The sequence below is a fragment of the Falco naumanni genome, chromosome 5 (genome assembly GCF_017639655.2).
Source record: "Falco naumanni isolate bFalNau1 chromosome 5, bFalNau1.pat, whole genome shotgun sequence".
NCBI lineage: Eukaryota > Metazoa > Chordata > Aves > Falconiformes > Falconidae > Falco > Falco naumanni.
Genome location: NC_054058.1, coordinates 66,105,443 through 66,126,603, shown reverse-complemented (window position 1 = coordinate 66,126,603; position 21,161 = coordinate 66,105,443). Strand labels below are relative to the sequence as shown.

The 21,161-nt window shown below is 41.2% G+C and overlaps 1 protein-coding gene across 7 annotated transcripts in view; it reads right to left on the bottom strand.

The window, feature by feature from the left end:
• Positions 1-21,161, bottom strand: part of CELF2 (CUGBP Elav-like family member 2) — a 376,931-nt gene that overhangs the window by 248,330 nt on the left and 107,440 nt on the right. For 3 of the 7 annotated variants that reach the window (XM_040595109.1, XM_040595108.1, XM_040595118.1), the window contains exon 1: positions 11,708-11,838. The exons of 2 other annotated variants lie outside the window; for them this stretch is intronic. In XM_040595109.1, coding sequence (XP_040451043.1) covers positions 11,708-11,814 — 107 coding nt within the window. In that variant the 5' untranslated portion in view covers positions 11,815-11,838. Of the gene's footprint in view, positions 1-11,707; positions 11,841-21,161 lie in introns of those variants that run through there. 2 more of the 7 variants (XM_040595115.1, XM_040595110.1) reach the window with 2 other exon arrangements.

Genomic DNA, 21,161 nt, shown 5'->3' with positions numbered 1-21,161 from the left:
ATGTACGAATTAACTCTCAAATGCAGTGGGTAAGCAGTGAAAAACAAAAAACAACGCCCTGGACATTTCACACACTATTCCAGACTCAGGGGTGTTATTTGTAATGGTAATGCCAGTCCCTTGACTAGCACACGTGTGCACAATAGCAACTTTTAATAAAAATGAAGGAAAAAATGGAAGCTTTGGTCTGTTACTACAGTACAGAGGGAAATGGGGAAGGGGAACGGCAAATGAAACTGCATTAATTGTCATAGCACAAGTCAGACAATAGATCTAAACACTGGCTTAGGGGAGCTGCTTTATTGCTACGCTGTCGCTGCCTGCCGATATTAAGCTTTTTCAGCTGGTGGAGCATATGGCAGTTTTGAGGAAGAAACCTGGAATTTGGAATCAGCAATTCTTAGGCTTTAATCCTATTCCAGCTACAAATGTCGCCTCCTATCCATCCTCCCCTTGTTTCAGAGGCCCAGAGCCTGCTTGGCCCCACAGTCGCCTCATTTACTCTTTGTGCCTTGGTGTCTCCGTACTTCCCAGCGGGGCAGATGAAGCAATTCCACCTCACCTTTGCAGATGAGTTACCGTTCAAGTGGCTTTTCAAACACAGAGCTATATGCAGTTTCTCCAAAGAACTCCACCTTTGAAAGCCAAACACCTCTTCTGAGCAAAAAAAAACCACCCAAACAAACCTGCAAAGAGTTCAGCTGGAGAAAGACAGGGCTTGAGCGTATGAGCTCACACTGACACCACCCGTGGCTTTCATGCAGTGAGTGACAAAGGCAAGTGACGCCCCCTTCCCTTCCAGATCCCACAGCCAAATCCAGGATGGAGCTCACACCACATACCCTCTCTGAAACCCCTCCTCACCCTTTCCTTAATTGCTATTCTTTTAAACAACTTGCCCCCCGGTATTGGGCCAAGGAAATGCTACTGTTGGAAGCACTTCAAGGGAAAGTTTCCGAATGACTTCACTTTCTCTCAAGCCTGCAAGGCAGTACGAAGAGAGTTCAAATCCTCTGCTTTATTCCCCCCTAAGCCAATGAACATGCTCGGGATTCAGCTTATCTCTGGCATCAAAGCAAGTTTGTAACAGAGGCGGCAGAAGCAGAGCTCAGCGACGGTGGTGTAAATTTGGAGTGGGTTCAACTGACTTCAGTGGAATCACTCAGGATCTTCTGCTAATGTGAAGTGAAAAAGAAATCTGGTCCAGATAGTGCTAGTGAATGCAAAAGAGGCGTTTGCTACCTTACACAAATAAAGAACCTTCCAGCAGGCAAACCATGAGCCTGGGAGCAGTAGCGTGGCTAGTAGCAGGAAACACAGCATTCTGGTTTGTGTAGCAGGACATGAGCCTACCTGTCCGTAAGTGAGGAAGCCCATCAGCCTAACTCTTAGTAGCAGACCTCTGGAGGGACAAGAAAGGGATGGGGATGGTGACGGGGAGAAAAAGAAAAGAAAAGCACATGAGCACAAGTTCCACAAAGCATTTGGGCAGGGCTAAGGGATGGTGTAAAAGCCGTAAACAATTAAAGCATAAAGTAGTGAATTTCTTTGAGTGGCAAAAGGAATGGACCCGACTCTGCATTGCTTTACCATTTGTGAAGATTTTATGTGCAACAAATTCATCTTCAGATATAACACTGGAATAAAGTTTTACATTTTGAAGGCTTAACCTTTCTGTAAGGATTTTTTATTTATGAAGTGAAACACGCAACATTCCTCCCTTCATCTTATTTGGAGAAATAAAACAATTTGCATATAACCGAAACCCTTTTAAAAAGAAGATATTGGCTAAAGCTGATCAATGAATTTTAAGTATTGAAATCTTAGCCCCCTGTGAGGCTTCCCCCGGCTTCTGTAAGCCATTGCAGCAAATCAGTAATTTTCAGAAATAAACGTCTTTAAAATTAGCCCTGTGAAAAGGTACCTCAAATTAAGCATTTCTAGAGCTTTCACTTGAAGCACATTGATATTATGTAAACTTGGTTGCTATAGTAAAACTTCCCACTCAGTTTTTTTTGGTTTTTTTTTTTCTTTTCCTTCCCCCTTCCTACTTTATACCAGTGAAGAGGTGATTTCATCCCACTGTGGGTATCAGGCCTTTGTTCCCTTTTGCACGTAATAATCTTTCTGAAAACAATTAGGAAAGATTTTATGGCACAAGGCGGCCACTACATGTGATGGAAGTCTTTTAGGAAAGGCCTTTAATGTGGAGGAACACCTTACTTTGTAAATATCATACAGATACTTGGGATTGTCCATCATGACCCTCAAGTCCAATCCTGCATAGCGCTATTGCTCAGCAGGAGCCAGAGCTGCCCAGTACCATTTGTTCCCGTTGGGTTATCCATGGTGCTCAGCACTATATTTAGCAAATGCTAAAGTAAAGTAGTAACGACTATTTGCAAGACCAGGTCTTACCATCCTGTTATTTATTTACAGCCCTATTGCAGAACGTAACTATTGATCTGCAGGTGTTGCCTTTGAGCAGAGCCTTGTGCATATAGACACAAGACCAAGGCTTTTGTCAGCCCAGCCCTATCTCAACTTGATAACCAGCATTGACTGGGGTTTTTTAGTTTTTTTCCTCTTTTTTTTAATTTTTTTTTTTCATGAACAACCTTAACTTCTCACCCACTGACTGATTCCATCAACAACCGCTGCCCAACCAGATGAGAAACTGGGTCATTGCATGCACTGGGAAGACCCGATTTCCTACTCGACAGCAGATGCATTATTTATGGTTAAAAAAGGCACCTTCCCAAACAACCCTGGAAGAGGGAACTGGATCGTTGGATTTGGCTATTATATTATGTTCACATGAAAAAGCATAATTTTGTATTACTTAGGATAGGAGGAAGCACACATCTGGTGCCCTTGACTGTGTTGCTCCACCCTCACAACATGCAAGAACTCCACTTATGCCTTCACAGGGCAGGGGGAAAAACCCACCATAACAAAAACAAACAAACAAAAAAAAAAAAAAAAAAAAAAAAAAAACCCACCCAACTTACTCCCCACTATCCAAACCCACAGGAACAACTACTAGGAGACACAAGAACCTCCCTCATTTTACATAAATTTGAGATTTCTGAAGATATTTGCGCAGCTAGGGGGGGTTGGTTATTGGGAGAGATGTAGGATCAGGGAAGCAGATGGTGAGGATGGGCTTAAGACAGCAAAAGGCTGAATCAGGGGGCAATGCTGAAGGACAGCTCCAACTCCAAAAGCAATGGGCAAAGGCAAGCATGAAGTTCTAATGCGGCATCATCAAGGCAAGAGGTTGGGTAAGGTACATCCAAAGAGACTGGAAGCCAAAAGTAGACTTATTTTTAACAACAAAATATAAAGAATTCTGAGGAGTTTATTACAATATCTGAATTAACCTACTGCACTCCACTTCTAACAGCAGGGTCTTCATAATATTAATCTGCCATCTTCCCTTCTCATGGACCACTACAATGTGGTTTTCTCTCTTTTTCACTGTCAACGATTGGATCTCATGCTTAAAATTGTAACACCTTTAAGGTAAGAAATTTCACGGGTCTTTCTTTTTGTTTGCTTGTGAAGTGTCTACCATACATCTTGGTCCTCAAAAATAACAAACAATCACCCTGATAATAAGTAAAGTAACTATCTTTCTTTGACATCATTATTTCCCACAGACAGAATCCATTAAAACTCAGACATGAAGAACAGAAAGAAAAGGCTCCTGCAGTAACTATAAGGCATTCACAGGTGCAGAAAACTGCACCGTATCTGCTTTGGCTTCATTGGTGTCTTTTTTCTATTTCCCCCTTAAATGAGCAGTGCAAAAATTGCCACATAGGTCAGATCAAAATGTTCAACTAGTTGATGACCCTGCCTCTGGTAATGGCTTGTAATGGTTGCAGAGAGAAAGAGCATGAGAATGGCAAGTGCATTGTGATCCTTCCCCACCTTCCCGCACCCAGTGGCTGAAGGACTTCCCAGAGTCCAGGATTGCATCTGAACCAAGTTCTTTAACAGACTCAAAATCGCTGATTCAATTTTCCCCCAAAATTCTCTCTCTGAAAGGAACATTGATGAAGTCATGTGTTTATTAGTGCCAGAGCTGCCTATTAAACGGGCTGTTCTTAACGATTTCAGAGATTTGGGGCTCAGTACAACAAACAGGAACACTGCCTTTCTTTTCTGAAGCAAAACATTAAATCCAACTTGGTGTTTAATATAACATGTTTCACTTCAGTAGAGTCCCAATAATTCACCTCCAACTTTTGTTAAAAAAACCCAACCCATTGCTAACACAATTTTGTAAGGGAAAAATGTTGAAACCATGAGGTTCATAGGGCAGCCATCTAATTTGGCATCTTTTTGTGACAGAAAAGGCTCTTCAGGAAAAATTTTGGTCACTTTGGATCGGTATATTTGGGGGTGGGGGTTAAATGAGTTAAATGTATGTTCATCAGCCCTGCACAGACAAATCTCCATATGATTCATTGGAGCAGCACTGCAGAACACCTGGTGTTGCCGATGCAGTTCTGTTGGTGTTTTGTTATTTTTAAGGGGGTTATATAACTCTCTCATTAAAATTAAATGTGGGCTGAAATGATGCAGGCACATTCTCAAGCTTCAGAGTGAGCTTCTTCCTCACAGTTTAGCTGAAAATAGATCATTTTTAGGCAGAAGAGAAGGAAAATGAAACCAAGAGGTTGTTACTTTAGAAAATCGAGTCTCTAAGTTTTTTGATAATTCACCATTTCCTTTCTAGAGGGCCTCAATTCTTCAGATGCTGACCTGCAGCTTCCAGGGAGAGCAGGTGCAGGATTTGAATCTTAAATTCACTCCACAGCACAGCTATCATATCATCCACAGCTATCTACACTTGCAAGGTTCAATTTCCAGATGATCTACGTTCAGGTGCCCTTGCTTTTCTCTTCACTCCTCTATTTGTCTAAAAGAGATAGTAAATTCCCGTATCCTCTCTCTGATTTTCTGTCACTTTTTCCTCCCCCCTCCAACCCTCTGCTCTATCTTCCTCCCAGTGACAGACTGTTGTCTGGCATCCTCAAAGGCTGCTCTTGAAGATGACCTGCTGATTTGCTACCATGGGAACTCCAGAGTGAGGACAGCTTCTACCTTCTACACCAAAGGGCACAAGCAACAGTTCCCCACACCACCCTTCTCGACGGTAAAAGTTTGCCGTCCTCTATCACACAAGCCTCGCAGGGACAATGCAAGGTGCCTGAAATAACAAGAGCGCTGCTGCCTTCCCAGTGTCCAGCAGCAGCCACTGCTGAATTACTCGGAGGAAGGTGAAAAAGTCTAATAGCATGTGTGAGCATGCAAATTGCTTCTCAAAACTAGTGGAGAAAAAGCTTAGGCAGCAAAGCATGAGACTCAAGAAAAACCCTGTCTAATCTAATGGCAGAAAGCATTATCTTCATAGAAGTGCCACATTTAAAACTTCCTAAGCAATTTTATTGGTAACCCTATTTCTCTGAATCAGTGAGAGTTAACTTAAAACTAGGTTATTCTACCTGAACAAGAGATGCAGGCTAACACATCAGCCACTGAGTATGCTACATGGAGAGACAGGCAAGTAATTCTCTCCATTCCCCAGCCCCAAACACAATTTTGGGTGTTTTAATTGAAATAGAAGGATCATTTTTACTTGGCTGCATTTTGCAGGGCAGCTTGTGATCCACACTGTGTCAGTCTTGTCAGTGCACTGGCAGGTTTACAGATCTACGATTACTTTCCTACAAGCACCGACTCATAATAGCCTAATCCAGTAATGTGGGCTTAATGCATAATATAATTTCATGAACCACCTAGAAACGGAGTGCAAATCTGGGAGTCGACGCTTTCCAGAAATGTCAATTTAGCCATAAGTTCAGAAACCCTGAAGATGGATCTGTCCGATATTAGCCCACAAAATGGTCACTGATCCTTAGATCATCAGAGAAAATAAAGTTGTGCGTGAAAACTGCTAAAATCCTTTTTACATCCTTCTGGACCCGGTTACTAGCTATGCTATCTCAGTCTCAAGACTGGAGTGAGAGGCGAGAAAATTAGGGTCCAGATCAAGAATTACACAAAATTTGGGAAAACTCCTGCCCTCTGCCATTCAGTAAAGACAGTTAACCTTCAGCGCATCATTAACTTGCAAAGCAACTTTAATTGACACATTTCCTTCTGCTGCAGGGTGAAATAACACAAAACAAAACAAACACACAAACAAACAACAACAGCAAAGCTTTTTGCCACGGCAAGAGTTGGGGGGGGGGGAGGGGCGCGGAAAATAATCCTGTTTTTATTTCCTCTGTGAGGATGCCAGCAGTCCTGTTTCATAAACTCCAGTGATTCATCACCATCCCAGGCAGCCAATCATTCGGCAGGTCAAGTAGAAATGGGCTGTAGAGCCAGCAACTCCTGCTGCCCGGATAATGCATGTCATTCCAGGCATGGCGACATGCTTTCTCAACAGCTGCCATTTTCAGTTACCTTTTCTATGGCTGACATACAAGTAAATGTGTTGGAAGCAGTAAAACAGTCATAGGAAAGCAGTTGCAAAGATAAATAGCACCTGCACGTGATAATCTCTAATGTTATTAGAGAGGAAAGGAAGATGTGTTTTGAAACGGAGTTTCTTTCTTCTGAAAGCATCACTTGACTTTGGGGGGGAGGGGGTGTGTTATATGAGTGCATGAGTGACTGAGAAGGGGTCTTTGTGTTTGTTTTTTTTCTTTTGCTCCAATAACATCCAGACATTCATCTTGGTTATAAACTTAATGGATATAACTAGAGGGAAAGGGGAGAAAAAAAAACCAAAACAAAATACCTAGCATTAAGGAAAAAACATTCTCACAATTCAGTCGTGAGAAAGATTTTTTACAGCTAGGTTTTGCTTGAATTCAGTAATGCTCACTTTAAGAAACACAACTGCTTTAATTAAGGGAAAAGAAAGGATTTTCTTCAGTCATTTCTTTTCAATCTTTATTCCTTATCATCTAACTTAAATTTCACTAACTACTTGTTCAACAACAGTCCTTTGAATTATATGTAGTTGAATACTTTTTTGCAGATGGATACTGAGTGGGAGTTTTGAGGGCACAGTACTGTGGAAATAAACACCCTTAGTGAAACAATGTTTGAACTTATGTGCACAAGTGTGTGTGTCTACATATGCACAGAGGTATATACCTGTATATTAGATATAAAGCATATGTAATTTCTATATTTTTAGCATATAAAGTCCCTGTGCCTGTACACAAATGGGAAAATGGAAAAAAAAAAAAAAAACACAAACCCCATCCCAAAACAAAACTAAATAACTGTTCCAAATAACAGTGCTGCAACAAAATTTCAAATGCATAAGATTATCCATATTAATTTATGGTAATCTACAAATGAATGTTGCAGAGACAGTCCAGGTTATCCAAAATGGTACTTGCATTTAATGAGAAACTACCACAAAATATCTTCAAGACAGATTTAGTTGCATCTTCTAACACCCCTGAATTAATACAGTGCAAAACACAAAGTACAGGCTATGTTTCCTCTTTGGAACAACTGGCTCTTGAAATGCCAAAGGAAAGCCAAGCTTTTCTCTCCATACAAAGTCCTTTTAGACATCTTGCTTTCAGATTTCATCAACTTAGGTGTTTTCAGAGCTGTAAGCAGTGAACTTTCCATCAGCAGCATCTTCAGCTAATTAACCCTGCTGATTACAATAATTAGTATTGATTCACTCCTGAATGACTTCTTAAGTATTCAAGCACAATCTACACTTGCAGTAAAACTTCTAGATATGAATATTAATTGAATGCTCTCCTTTGTTTTTCAGCCCCAAAGGTATAGTTTACAATCTTATATAGAATCAGAGAATCATAGCACAGTTTGGGTTGGAAGGCACATTTAAAGGCCATCTAGTCCAACTGCCCTGCTGTGAGCTGGGACACCTTCAACTAGACCAGGTTTTTCAGAGCCCCATCCAACCTGACCTTGAATGTTTCCAGGGATGGGACATCTTCCACCTCTCTGGGCAACCTGTGCCAGTGTTTCACCATGCTTATTGTAAAAAATGTCTTCCTTATATCTATCCTAAATCCACTCTTTTAGTTTAAAACCACTACACCTTGTCCTATTGCAACAGGCGCTACTAAAAAGTCTGTCCCCATCTTTCATATAAGCCCCCTTTAAATACTGAAAGGCCACAGTAAGGTTTCTCTGGAGCCTTCTCTTCTCCAGGCTGAACAAGCCCAACTGTCTCAGCCCTTCCTCACAGGAAAGAGGCTCCAGCCCTCTGAGCATCTTCTGGCCTCCTCTGGACCTGCTCCAACAGGTCCATGTCTTTCCTGTATTGAGGATCCCAGAGCTGGTCGTAGCACTGCAGGTGGGGTCTCACTAGAGCAGAGCAGAGGGGGAGAATCACCTCCCCCAGCCTGCTGGCCATGCTTCTTTTGATGCAGCCCAGGATACGGTTGGCTTTCTGGGCTGCAAGTGCTCATTGCTGGCTCACACCCAGCTTTTCACCCACCAACACCCCCACATCCTTCTTGGCAGGGCTGCTCTCAGTCCCTTCATACTTGCATTTGCTAACAGAAACACTTCACTTTTATTCTCATTTAACAAAGGGAATATTAACATGTTGATGCTAGAGACTGTGGTTCATGGGAAAAAAAAAAAAAAAAAGACAAAAACTCCAGGCTAATATATAAATATAATTCACTTCCATTTCCTATGGCAGCATGGAAGGGCAGTTCCCAGGTTAAAACCTATCCTGCTCTTGCTCTGGCTGGTAGGACCAAGGTTGGTCTTTCTTTTTGACTTAACACCTGGTCATTGCAAGAACAAATAACAACTCATGTAGAATCTGAATTACCTCTCTTAGCGCTGTTGTGGAAACAGATGTTGCCAAGTTTGACAACTGGAAGGCACCACATTGCTTTGTGAATGGGTAAGATTCAAAACAGGTAACACTAAGGACACCTGCAATGTTCAGGCATAAGATGTCTAAACCTATACAGTCTCTCAAAAACCGACACTTTTGTTAAAGCACGCTAAGAAATGGCTTGTGTTACAGATTTGCTTCATCTTCTTTGATGTTAATGATAATTGTTATGGCTCAAAAAGCAATATTTCAGTAAATATGCACAGAAATTATTTTTTTTTTCAGTAGGGTTCACACAGACTAATTCAAAAATTAGTCTTTGATGTGAATGCAGTATCAGAAAATAGCCTTGGAAAAGAACAAAGTAATTGCAAATCGAAGATAAAAAATCTGTAGTATATGTATTTTATGCAGCATTTTATTTGAAAACATAGGGACTACTGTAAATTTAGTATGAACTCACCTGTGAGAAGAGTTCTTAGGAAACAGTTTTAGCTTCAAATAGTCCTTAAAAGTGGTGGCTGGGTATGCTGCCTAGGTGTCTGGTGGTGGCTGCTACGCAAGCGGCATTCACCCTACTCTGGGCAACCACTAAAGGGGCACTTCCATGGAACCAAGAGCGAGGGTTGCACTTTATTGCCACTCAGAAAGGGCAGCAGGTGCTAGAAAGCCCAGGCTGCAGGAAGGTAACTTGATAAAAAAAAATACTCTCCCTCCAGTTCTGGCAGAGCAGAGCAGTTGTGAACGAGTTAATCTTTGTCTCGAAATAAGTTCTTCCAAGAAAGTGAATTATAGCATGGTCCCATTATATTAAACACCATCCTTGCTTTCTTCATGTTTACACACAACACACAGCATGCAAGTACTACCTGATAATCCATAACCTCTAGCCTTCTAGAGTATTTTATGCAGTATTACCTTTTTGTTCACATAAATTCTTTCCTATTGATTTATACCGTCTCAACACACAAGGGAAGGAGATGCAACAGCATCACAAAAAATGCAAAACAACATACTAAGTACTCAGAGTTTCCCCATAAAACATTTTTTTTGTTGAAAATACATGCTTTAGAGAGCTCTGACCGCTACCAACAAATCTTTAATGTCTGTTGGTTTGTTGGTGGTGTTTTTTTTTTAATTTAGGGGTCCAAGAGACCCCTCAATATATAGAGAGAGATATAAATCATTCACTAGAATCCAGTTTAAGAAAAAGCACAAAGCCCCTATATTTAATTGATCTAAGCAAAAAATAGAATCCACTGATAAATACCTCTCTTTTCTCTGAGAAAATAATTACAATTATTACTGAAAGTAATATATTTACTTAAGATGTAAAGTAATTAAAGACTTGAACAGTTTCAGAAACTCCACAGACTGGTGACAATTCATTATATTTAAGACACAAGCTGCTGTCCAAGTAGTAACTCGAAATTTTTCAAAAGCTTTATAACAATTTATTTTCATAATGTATAAGGTACATGAACATTTTACCAAATTAAAACCCAAAACTGTTAACCGTTATAATGCTAAACTATGGCTGTCTAAACAGAAAGATAATTCATGAAATGTCATATGAATAATTTGTTAGATTTTGGGATAGGAAACATCCAGGTAAATTATTCTGCCTGACCTTAAAAATTCTAACGTATGCTAATAGCTGGATTATAAAAATGGAAAATAGCATGGGCTCCCACTTTGAGATCTGATTTATCATTTTTATTGCATTTTCATTACCTAAACAAAATTAGAAACAGTATCTTCAAAACAGCAGTTAAAGTTGATATGATCAGGCATAAAATCAGGCAAGGGCACATTTGGCAACTATGTATTTGCCAGATTGACAGCAGTATTGTAAGCTTTCAGAATCAATAAGTTTTCTTACCACAGTTAAAGGAGAGGTTAGTAATAAATCTCCAACTTAATGCAATAGGCATAATTGTAAGATACAAACCTCCCCCTCCCTGCACTATTAGCAGCCGATATCAAATGAAACAACCGTCACAAAATAGGCAATGCACTTCATATTCTACTGTATAGACAAAAAGATTAAGGGAAATGAAAAAGGGGCTGAGAAAAGGAAAGCAAAAAAAAAAAAAAAAAAAAAACACCACAACCAAGCCACCCCATCGCCAGACATACATTAAGCTAGTTTGACAGCACCATTGTTCAGCTGTCCCATTGTCAGACCAAAAGATGTATTCAATGCTACAATGTCTGCTAGCAAATAAACAAAAGACTACATTTTTCAAAGCGGGGTGCCAATTCTACAATAATTCTGTGTGTATGTGCGTGTGTCTGTGTGTCTCTCTGAAAAGAGTAGTCGATGCTGGCCCCCCACTAAACCTTGGAACATAAGAGAATATATGTGTAATCCCACATAAGGGAGCATTAAGATATTTTTAAAACATCTTCAAGTGGTAAAGACTAGGTAGAGCATTAGAAACTATTTACATAGGCTAAGTGAAAATTAAAGTGGTATTTAGGGCACTAGCTCTAATATGGAGTCTCCCTGAGCTTTTTCCATGCTTATTCCATGCCCAGTGCATAATAATGAAGCAGGCAGATATATTGCAAAGGAGGTGATAAAAGAAATACTAGCTCTCATTTAGAGGTAAGAAAAACAAAAAAAAATAATTTTTTTTCCTCCTTGTCCTCTCTGTATATTTGTCGTCATAAATGAAATGTGCAATTCTAACTAGTGGAAAATGCTACTTGCACACAGCAACGCCTGTCTTTTCATTTAAATAGGGAAACTACTTAATACACAGCACGGTTATAGTTGCAGCGGGCCCAGGCAACTCAAAAGCACGCATTAAAACAAAGGAGACAACATACCTTAAAAGCAGCTCCTCATTTCTCATAGTAACAGCGGATTTGGGACAGCGCATGCTTTCTGCACCGATATTCTCAACAAAAGCCAGTTCAGAAGTGCGCTCAAACATCAATGCCACAGTAGCTACTCACTAATGGCTACTCTTTCTCTCTCTAGTCAGACGCTGAGTGGTGGAGCAAAGGGGCCCCTGCAGATTCACTAAGCAGAAATAATCCTCTCTGACAAGTTATGTTGTCTGGGCATATTTTACATTAATGCACTGTGCTGCCTATAGGGGTCTTGTTTGCGTTCACTCTAGCCTAGCTGGTGTTAGCTCTCTCAATTACCATCCAAAAAAAAATTAACAACACCCCCCCACACCCCTCCTCTAAAATTAAAAAAAAAAAAAAAAAAAAAAAAAGAAAAGAAATTATATATATATACAACTGAAAGAAAAGGGGCAAAAATCTATGGGCAAATGAGGGAAGGCTTTCCCCCTCTGGAAAGATGCATGTTTGATATGGATCTTTTGTTTGCCCTGTGAACTAGTTGAATACAGTGGCAAACAGATGCTGTGGCTCGTGAGGCTTGTGTACTTTAAGGGAATTGGGTTAGAGGCTCTTTCTGGGGCTCTGGAGTCGCAGCTGGAGCTCTTGCTCTCTCCCTCCTTCCCTTCCCTGTTCAAGGCTGAGTAGCTTTATGGGACCTGCCAGCTCACATCAGAGAGACTGGGGAGTATTAATGCAGGCACCTGGGGATCTTCTTCAAGTTTTCAGTTTTTCTTCACAATTTTAACCCCTCCAAAATTCCTCTGATTTTAACCCCTCCAAAACACAACTCAGTTACCAAGTAACTGAGTTTGCTCTAACCCAGTCCCTTACACTTGGCTTTGGCAGAGCTCTCCCAGACTGGAAAGGGCATTGCATTATTCAATGATTCACTCACTTCCTATGTATGAAAGGAACTATAGTGTGACACTGATTTCTGGGACACAGTCTCTTTTGGCCCTACTTGGGAGATCCGCTGCGTAATTTGTACAAACAGGTTGTGGTCTTCCCACTTGCCAAGGTAGTCAAAGGAAGGTTTATTTTCTCATCTTTGTTTCAATTTTTGCTGGGTAAATCTTTACACTACTCAGCTACTTTTGAGGCAGGAGGATGGTTGCGTTTTTTATGTTATTTTTTTTTTAAATCTACATCACATACTTGAGTAGGTGCTTCATTAGTAGATTGAAAAAGTCAACAAGACCTTGATGCTTTTTCCAGTCAAGGCTTCTCTGCACCACTGTGGCAGTAAAATGCATCTTTAAAATTACTGTCATTTCCTCTGAAGTCCTGTTAACATACAAATGTGCAAAACTCAATAAACACAAAACATCCAAAATCGACAGCTAGTCAAAAGCCCAGTAGGAATCAAACACACCAAGTTATAGATCTGGACCTCAAAACTTGAATTCAAGCTTCCATAGACTCCTGGCTATGTCTGTGCTTGGCCTGAACCTCTTTTCCTACATATATTTTACTGCTTTAAAATTTACTGCTACAGTATCCTGATGCAGTGCTACTGCTTCTAATTCCTTAACAGAAGGCTGGCATTTAGGGACTTATCTTTTTGGTAAACTTCAGTCTGGGAATGAAAGTAAAGAGGGAGCCATCACCAGTATAAATACACTGATAGCAAGATCTTGCCTTTCTGATAGCAGCTGTAAACTTCTATTAAGGTCATAAATTGTTTGCAACAGAAATGATCATTTTGTTCTACACTTCTTGCTGAGTACTGTGAGACCACAGGATTTGTTTCAGTCATTCGGATAGAACATCTGCCACATCACCAAAATGCAAGTTAAAAACCAAGCCTAGGCATAATCTACTTTTAATACTGTAGAGAGAAAAAGCTGAAGATGATAGTTTGGGAAACATGGGTATCATGAAGGACTGCAAGTCAAGACAAGACAGGTTTCAATTTGCTTCCTTTTCATCTGCAAAACATGACCAGGATTCTAGTTGCTCTTGTAATAAAAAATAATACATCATTTTAATGATTAGCAATTCAAACCAATTCCATGTTAAATGTCATGCTCCAAGGTCAACGGAGACAACATAGCTTGTACTTCATGCTAAAAATATCTGAACAGTCATGGAAGGCGGCCAGGAAAATACTCAACCAACATGACAAATCCCATACCTCCTGCCCCAAATACTAAATCCATTACTACCATTTCAGGCATGGCCACCAGCACTCCAGATTCCTCCTCCTTCAGTGTTCACCTCCAAATGACTTGGGCCCAGCATAACTCACCGTGACGCCTGGGCTGCTCCAGACCAGTCTCGTGCTTGTGAGACTGATGTATGAGAAGCAGCAAATACCAGAGTATGCTACAGAATATACAGCTGAACAGGAAGTGTCAAACAGTCTGATAAACTGCTACAGTTTTCCAAAAATATGGCAGGGATCAGCATCTTAAGACACTACCAGCTGAGGGAACAAAGCTTTCTTTTGAGGCTGGAGTAGAATGGCTCACACAGAGCCCTTTGGTGGGGAATCAATGGGCTTCTGTTGGGCAGCTCCACGCAGTTGCAAGTTCTTGATCGTTTCTGTACTTAGAAAGAAGGCAAAGCAGCAGCAATAGGAAATAAAGTGACGTATTATGGAAGGACTCATCTATGACCAAAGGAATAAATAAAGAAAAAGAAAATAAAATCCACAAAGCAGTAACACTGACAGACAAAAAGAACCTACGCTTTCTATCACATAATGAAACGTCTGACAGAACATCTGCAGAGGGATCACAGCTGCTAGGAATAAGGGGGAATGTGAGTATTATTTTTCAATTTAAAATGTACTAAGCAGGAGTGCCTTTAAAATAATATGGCTAACAGGAAGATTAAAGCAGATGAACAGGGCTATCTGGCTTCTTTCAAGATGAAAGTCCAGCTGTGGAGTTTAAATTCAACATTTAACATGAAAATTGATGGTAGATTCGTAACTGATATGTACATATTGCAGAATGTTCTGCCCACGTTACATATAGTGGAAATTTAGTAGTTTCATTGCCCAGTACTTAGTGTAAACCCAAGCCTTCTACATATGGCCTACAAGTTTGCTAAATAATTATGTGATGTTGCACATCCTTGAAAAGCCACAGGAATACCAATCATTTACAGAGGCGAAATGATCAAAACTTCCGTGGCAAACCAGTAACAGTGAGTGATTTATATCAATTAAAAATATGCCTTCTTCCTTCTACTTCAAATTATTCTTTGACCATTCCATTCGTTTACAGTATTTTAAAAATATTCAGAGGCCAAAATACAATGCCATTTTAGTACACTAAACAAGCAATACTACCAGTCAAGCAATGAACTGCATATCATGACAGAGGAATGGTGTACAAGCATCCAGGATAACAGCCCAAAAATCATGAGTACAATCATGAGAGGAATTGAAAGCCTTGATTTGTTTTCCCATTTCACCACACATCCTTATGTCAGATCTTACGCAAGCCAATTCACCTCTTGCTCACATCTCCATCTTTACAATGGAAAAACCCGATAAGCTCCAAAGCAGTGTAACAGTAATACAGAATGGCAAAAACTATATAAACCAGTGTATTATTGTGAGTCGCACAAACATTTAAAATGTCTTCTCACAAGGGGGACTTGCAGGCTAAGTCTCAGTTATCTGCTGTTCTGTGTAGTTATTTAGGCTCAAATCACATTGGTTTTGTATAGGTGTGAAAAGCTACTCTTTAATCTGATAGCATTTTACTGTTTTAGATGGCTAAATCCCACCTTTGAAGTTGAGCAATTAGTCTAAGCTAGTCATCTAGGGTTTCTCTATTGTCAGCGAGGAGAGATTAGTTGTACCAAAAAGCATTACCGTCTCTCTCCATTGACTACAAAGGGATTAGATCCCTAACTTTTAGATACATGTATTAGGCAAGATGAATCCCACCTACATGCCTAAAGTGAAGGTGAGAAATAGCATGTCTCTGTTTCAGCATGGAGCCTTGTTCTTCACAGCACTTCCAGCATGCTGGCCGTGCTGGGACTGCTAGGCAAGAGCGGCTCAGATACCTTAAGAACGTCTGGCACTTCCAGAAGTAGCTGTAACCTGCCTGCAGGCCACCTACAGCAATCAAGTTGTAGCTAGGCAAGCCTACCAAGTCTGAGGCATACCTATACATTACGCCTATGTAAAGTCTGAGGTAGAAGGGAAATTGGCCTCCACTTCAGAAGCAAAGCAAGTGGAGTCTTTCCAGCATGCTTTGAGAAAGCAGACAGTTCATTTACGTATCTCCTCCTAAAATCTTCTAGAAAAATGAGCAACTCATTGCCTGCAGCTCTTATGTTATTAGAAATCATGGAACACGAGACCAGGTGTTGGCAGAACAGAGTACTTCAGACCACTTCAGTGGTGAATGCGAGTAGCAAGAAATGGGCTATAACTCAAAAGGCTGTATCTCATTAGGTTTTACCTTGGCTCTTATTGAGGTTTTTGTTAATTTTTATCTAAAACAAATGATTGCATTTTTGTCTGTTTCCTCTGTTGATTTGGGGTTTTCTGTTGCTTTTTATACAGCCATTAAGATACTTGTACATGGGAGATCAATTTTAGTCCCAGACTCCAGCAATCTGACATCTAAAATACTAATTTTATCAGGAGAGCAGTAACCACATGGTATTAGACAGTCCTGCATTTGCTATTTGTGTTAGGCACATACATACAGGTGGAGGAATCCCTTTACTGTTACAGGCCATGAAAACACCAGACACAGAGACACAGTTCCTCACCAGTAAGCGCCTTAATTCAATGTCATGGTAAAACCATATTGATCAGCTGTAGAAGCAGTTGCATGTGTGCAGACTGTGCTGTCTTCAGGACAGATACTAACTCTGTATGTGTTCTATGCATTATTCTTACCCAGAGTACCTGCAGGTGTCATCTTTGTGGGCAGGAAAAAGAAAAATATTTTCAAGCTCCTGCAGTAGACATGCAGCAAATCATAGTTTTTTGGTATAAGCAGGCAACAAAAACAGCCTAACATTTGCCCACATCTCCTTTTGTCTGTCTTAGTAGGTCTTTCAGCCTATGCCTAGCTTTCTTATCCGAGTCATGGGGGTAGCCATTACTTTCAGACCTACAGGTAGGTCTGGATGGTGCAAAAGGTCTTTCCTAGCCTTACATTTTCACCCAGGAGCATCGTGAAAATTAAATAGAGCAGACAGAAAACACAGAAGTCCAAAATGTTGCATAAGTGCTGAAGATTAGTATTTGGGCAGCAGGAGAATAAGAAGATTTGTATTTAAAACATACAGCACAACTGGTATCTACTGTTTCTCTCCATTCAAAACAGTGTGCGCCGCCTCCCTCTAGTATTCAGCAGTGCTGACTCTGCATCTCAGCATCTGGAAGACAGAGGCACCAGAAGGAACAACCTCCTCCTATTTACTTGAATGATGGGCTCTGGTGCTTCCCTCACCGTCAACAAAGAAGGGGCAAAACCTGCAGCTTGTGCAAATCACAAATTCTATCACATAAACACATATAAAGTGTGCTTTTTAAAGACAATACATCACTTGAAACAACTTGCGACTGGCCAGGTTGTGATTGCAGACATGGCTACTCTACAAAGCAAATAATTTATTTGGAAAGATCTACATGTCATAAAAACATCTGGCCTGCAACTAAAGGGAAGGAGGAGAGGAGGAGAAAGCTCATCAAAAGAGCAAAGAGAAACAGAGGAGGCAACAGAGCACCAGATCTCAAAGAGACAGAAAAGAAGGGAGCAAGAGAGAACAAACACAGCTGGTTATAGAAACATTTATTTTCTGATTTAAAGTCTATTTAAGGTATAAGTAGAACTTGCTCTGTCTAAACAGGAATATCTTCATTTTACACTTGTAGTAATGCCAAGATAATCACTTCTAGATCTGCCATGTGGAATATCAAAGGCCTCGTGCTCTTTTGAGCACCATCTAAAGAATGTGAACCTGCACCATATATACAAATGTATAAACTGTGTTTATTAACAGATACGAATGAAGGTGGAAAATGGTAATAATTACAGATGAAAATTTAATGGCTGCTCATCCTCAAGTTAAAATTAGAAACAGAACCACATTTAAGAGTTTTATCAAGCCTATTTTAAAATGATCTTATGGTGCTCTATGCAGAAGGTTCATTTCACAAATCCATGAAGTGTATCCAACACGGGGGGTGAACATGGATATTTAAAAACAAGATATCACCAGAGAAAGGGATGTTCAACAGAAACTCATGTAGAAGTGAAAATAAGGAAAGGGTTCAGTTTCTCGGATGTGGGATCTAGATGAGTAGATGACTCTAGATGAGAGCATCTACCAAGAGAACCTTTGGCAGTGAAAGTGATGTGTTAAGTGGACCTTACTCCTACACTATCTGACATGAAATACAGGCTTACTGGAACAACTCATCATCCATCAAGTTGCCTGTAAAGGTAGGTAATATGGCGTAGTCCTACATGGAAGGGAAAGAAACTGAAAGTTGTGTAATCCAAATCAGATTAAGTGATCTCTGGTTGCAAATACTGGTTGAGAATGCTTGATTCATTATCTGATAACAGTCAGACTTTGAAGAAAAGAGTATTTACAGAATATATATTTCCTTTCACATATGCTCTGAAGGGAAGGAAATGGATCAAGTTCTACATGGCTGGCATAAAAATAAACCAATAATTATAAAATATGTTTTTATTATTTTATACATGAATTAGCACAAACACTTGTTTCAGCAGCTTGTACCCTCCCTAATTAATTTTTTGAAAATAAAGGAAAATTTTGAAAATAAAGGAAAAAAAAAACCATGTCACTTTTTTAATACTCCAAACTCCCTATCTAATATGTTTTATCCAAAGGATACTCTTCCTTTCTATCTTCTCTTTTTTGTCTTTAAAAAATCTATTAGCATTGATTAAAAAGAAAGAGCTGGCATATAAATCTTCAGTTAGATTTATTACACAATACATTTTTCTTTGACCTTTCTCATGTCATCCGGCACTTGACTGTTTTGTGCAAGACGTTAAAAAATGACTAGAGTTTTTTGTGATTCTAGCACTCAAATTCACAGAGTTTCATAGGGCCTGTGGTTCAAAGTTAGCATGTTGATTTGTGGGGAGAAAGAAATAAATCAGACCCTGTGAAAACACCCAGAAGACGAATGCATTTGCAAATCCTTGATGAAAAATCTGGCCAAACTGAGGTTCTAGGCTACGGGATTCCTTAAAATGTCGGAGAGTCAGTTTTTGAAGAGAAAGGTCTTCTTACCAAAGAGATGGTCAAGGGAATCAAGTGCACCCTCAGTAAGTTGGCATATGGCACCAAGTTGGGCTGCGGGGGCTCTGGGCAGCCGGGCCGAGGGGCCGAGGCCAGCGGTGTGAGGGGCAGCGGGGCTCAGTGCCGGGCCCTGCCCGTGGGGCACAGCAGCCCCCGGCAGCTGCGGGCTGGGGGCAGGGGGCTGGGAACTGCCCGGGGGAAAGGGCCGGGGGGGCTGGGCACAGCCGCTGGGCAGGAGCCCCCAGCGTGCCCAGGTGGCCAAGGGGGCCAGCAGCGCCCTGGCCGCTGTCAGAAGCGCTGTGGCCGGCAGGGCCGGGGCAGTGCCCGTCCCCCTGTGCTGGGCACCGGGGCGGCCGCCCCTCGGGGCCTGGGCTCAGGGTCGGGCCCCTCAGGGCAGGGGGGACGCAGAGGGGCTGGAGCATGTCCAGAGCCAGGCAGGGGCTGGGGCAGGGGCTGGGGGGGGGGGGGAGGGGAGCTGGCGGGGGGCGGCGGGGGGAGCTGGGGGGGTCATAAGGAAAATTTCTTCACTGCGAGGGCAGTCAAGCCCTGGAACAGGCTGCCCAGGGAGATGGTGGAGTCACCATCCCTGTGGGTATTTAAAAGACAGGTAGACACTTAGGAACATGGTTGAGTGATGGACTTGTCGGGGCTAGGTTAATGGTTGGACACAATGAAGGTTCTTTCTAACCTAATCGATTCTATGACTCTTAAGTTCAAATTTGCTTTTATTAGTCTGTCACATGACTAAAAATTAAACATACTTTTTAAAATAGTGAGCTACCTAGGGAAAACACTGCTTAAGGATATCGTGGCAAGGCAGAGTGTTAAGATACAAAAATCTTGCTGAAGCAATGGAAGCAGCATAAGTAGTAGAGTAAGTCCACTGCAAATAGCTTTTTGCCATGGCAGGTAGGCTGTTCCCACTAGCTCAAATGCTTTAGTGGATGATGTAAGCATATCCTAAGACACAGAGGGAGAAGGGCTTAAGCAAAGCTAAGCTATCCGAAAAAGGTACGATCCCAGTTTGTGAACAAACTGGATTCTAATTCCAAGTCCCAAAGTGACTGCACTTGCGTGACCAAACTCTTTGTATAGCAGGTTCCTTCAGACATACTTTGGCTTGGTTAATGCCACTTAACTTTGGGGACTTCACAGAGAAGTCCAAAAGCATAACCACCTTTGGCTTCCAATTAGTTCCAATTCAACCCACCATGAATCTCCCTTTGTCTAGGCAAGAAGTATAGGTCAAGTTGGGTCAAGCTCACCATCTCAGTTAAGCTTAAATAACTGGATGAGAAGTCTCCATGTCTACTTTGTCCACAAATCTTGTTTCCAGAAGATTATTTAGGCAATGGATGCAGACCTGGCAATGGCATCCTCTCTTGAAATGGGCTGTGCCATGCTGCCCATGGCTTTTTCTAACCCTGATATAACAAAGATGTACGTGGACTAAGGATGTACATGTGGCAGCTCCAAAGTGCCTTGAGATTATCCTCTGCAAAAAAGCAGGTAACAAGACATTCACTTTCAGACACATACCATGCCACACAACTCATAAATGCTTTTAATTCAAAGAAAAGGGCTTAAGAACAGCCATATAGATTTTACCTACCCCCTTACCATAGCCAAACACCACCAGACTCCTCAGCGTCTCATTTCCCGTAACCAGATGTTCAGACACCACTTGTCAAAACCAATTTCTGTGTTTCCAGCAGTGGATTTCCCACAACACTTACCATGTTGGTAGCTCACAGAGCTCTCAGGAGACTTTGTGACACGAAATGGCAACGGAGGGAAAGGCTGGAGGGCCAAAGGGGTGCAACAAGGAATTGAGTCGTTTTCCTAAATTCCTACCACTTCAGAGCTCAGTAAGGTAACACTGTGGAGCTGCACAGAAAACAGTGCTTTTGGGATGTCTGTCTGTGTTCCTGAATGATTTGGCACAATGCATGATCAGCGCACACAGCCTTGTGGGACCCCATCCACGCTCAGCCAGACACAGCCTTTCAGTGCTAGCAGCGTGTTCAGTGCTTCAGCAAAACCTGTGCTCTGATCTTTATAAGTGCCAAGAAGTCAGTTAAGGTGTTTACATATTGCAACATTAAATGCTTGGTAAATTGCCACATCATTTTGTGCTTTCAGTGTTCCCAAATCCACATCATTC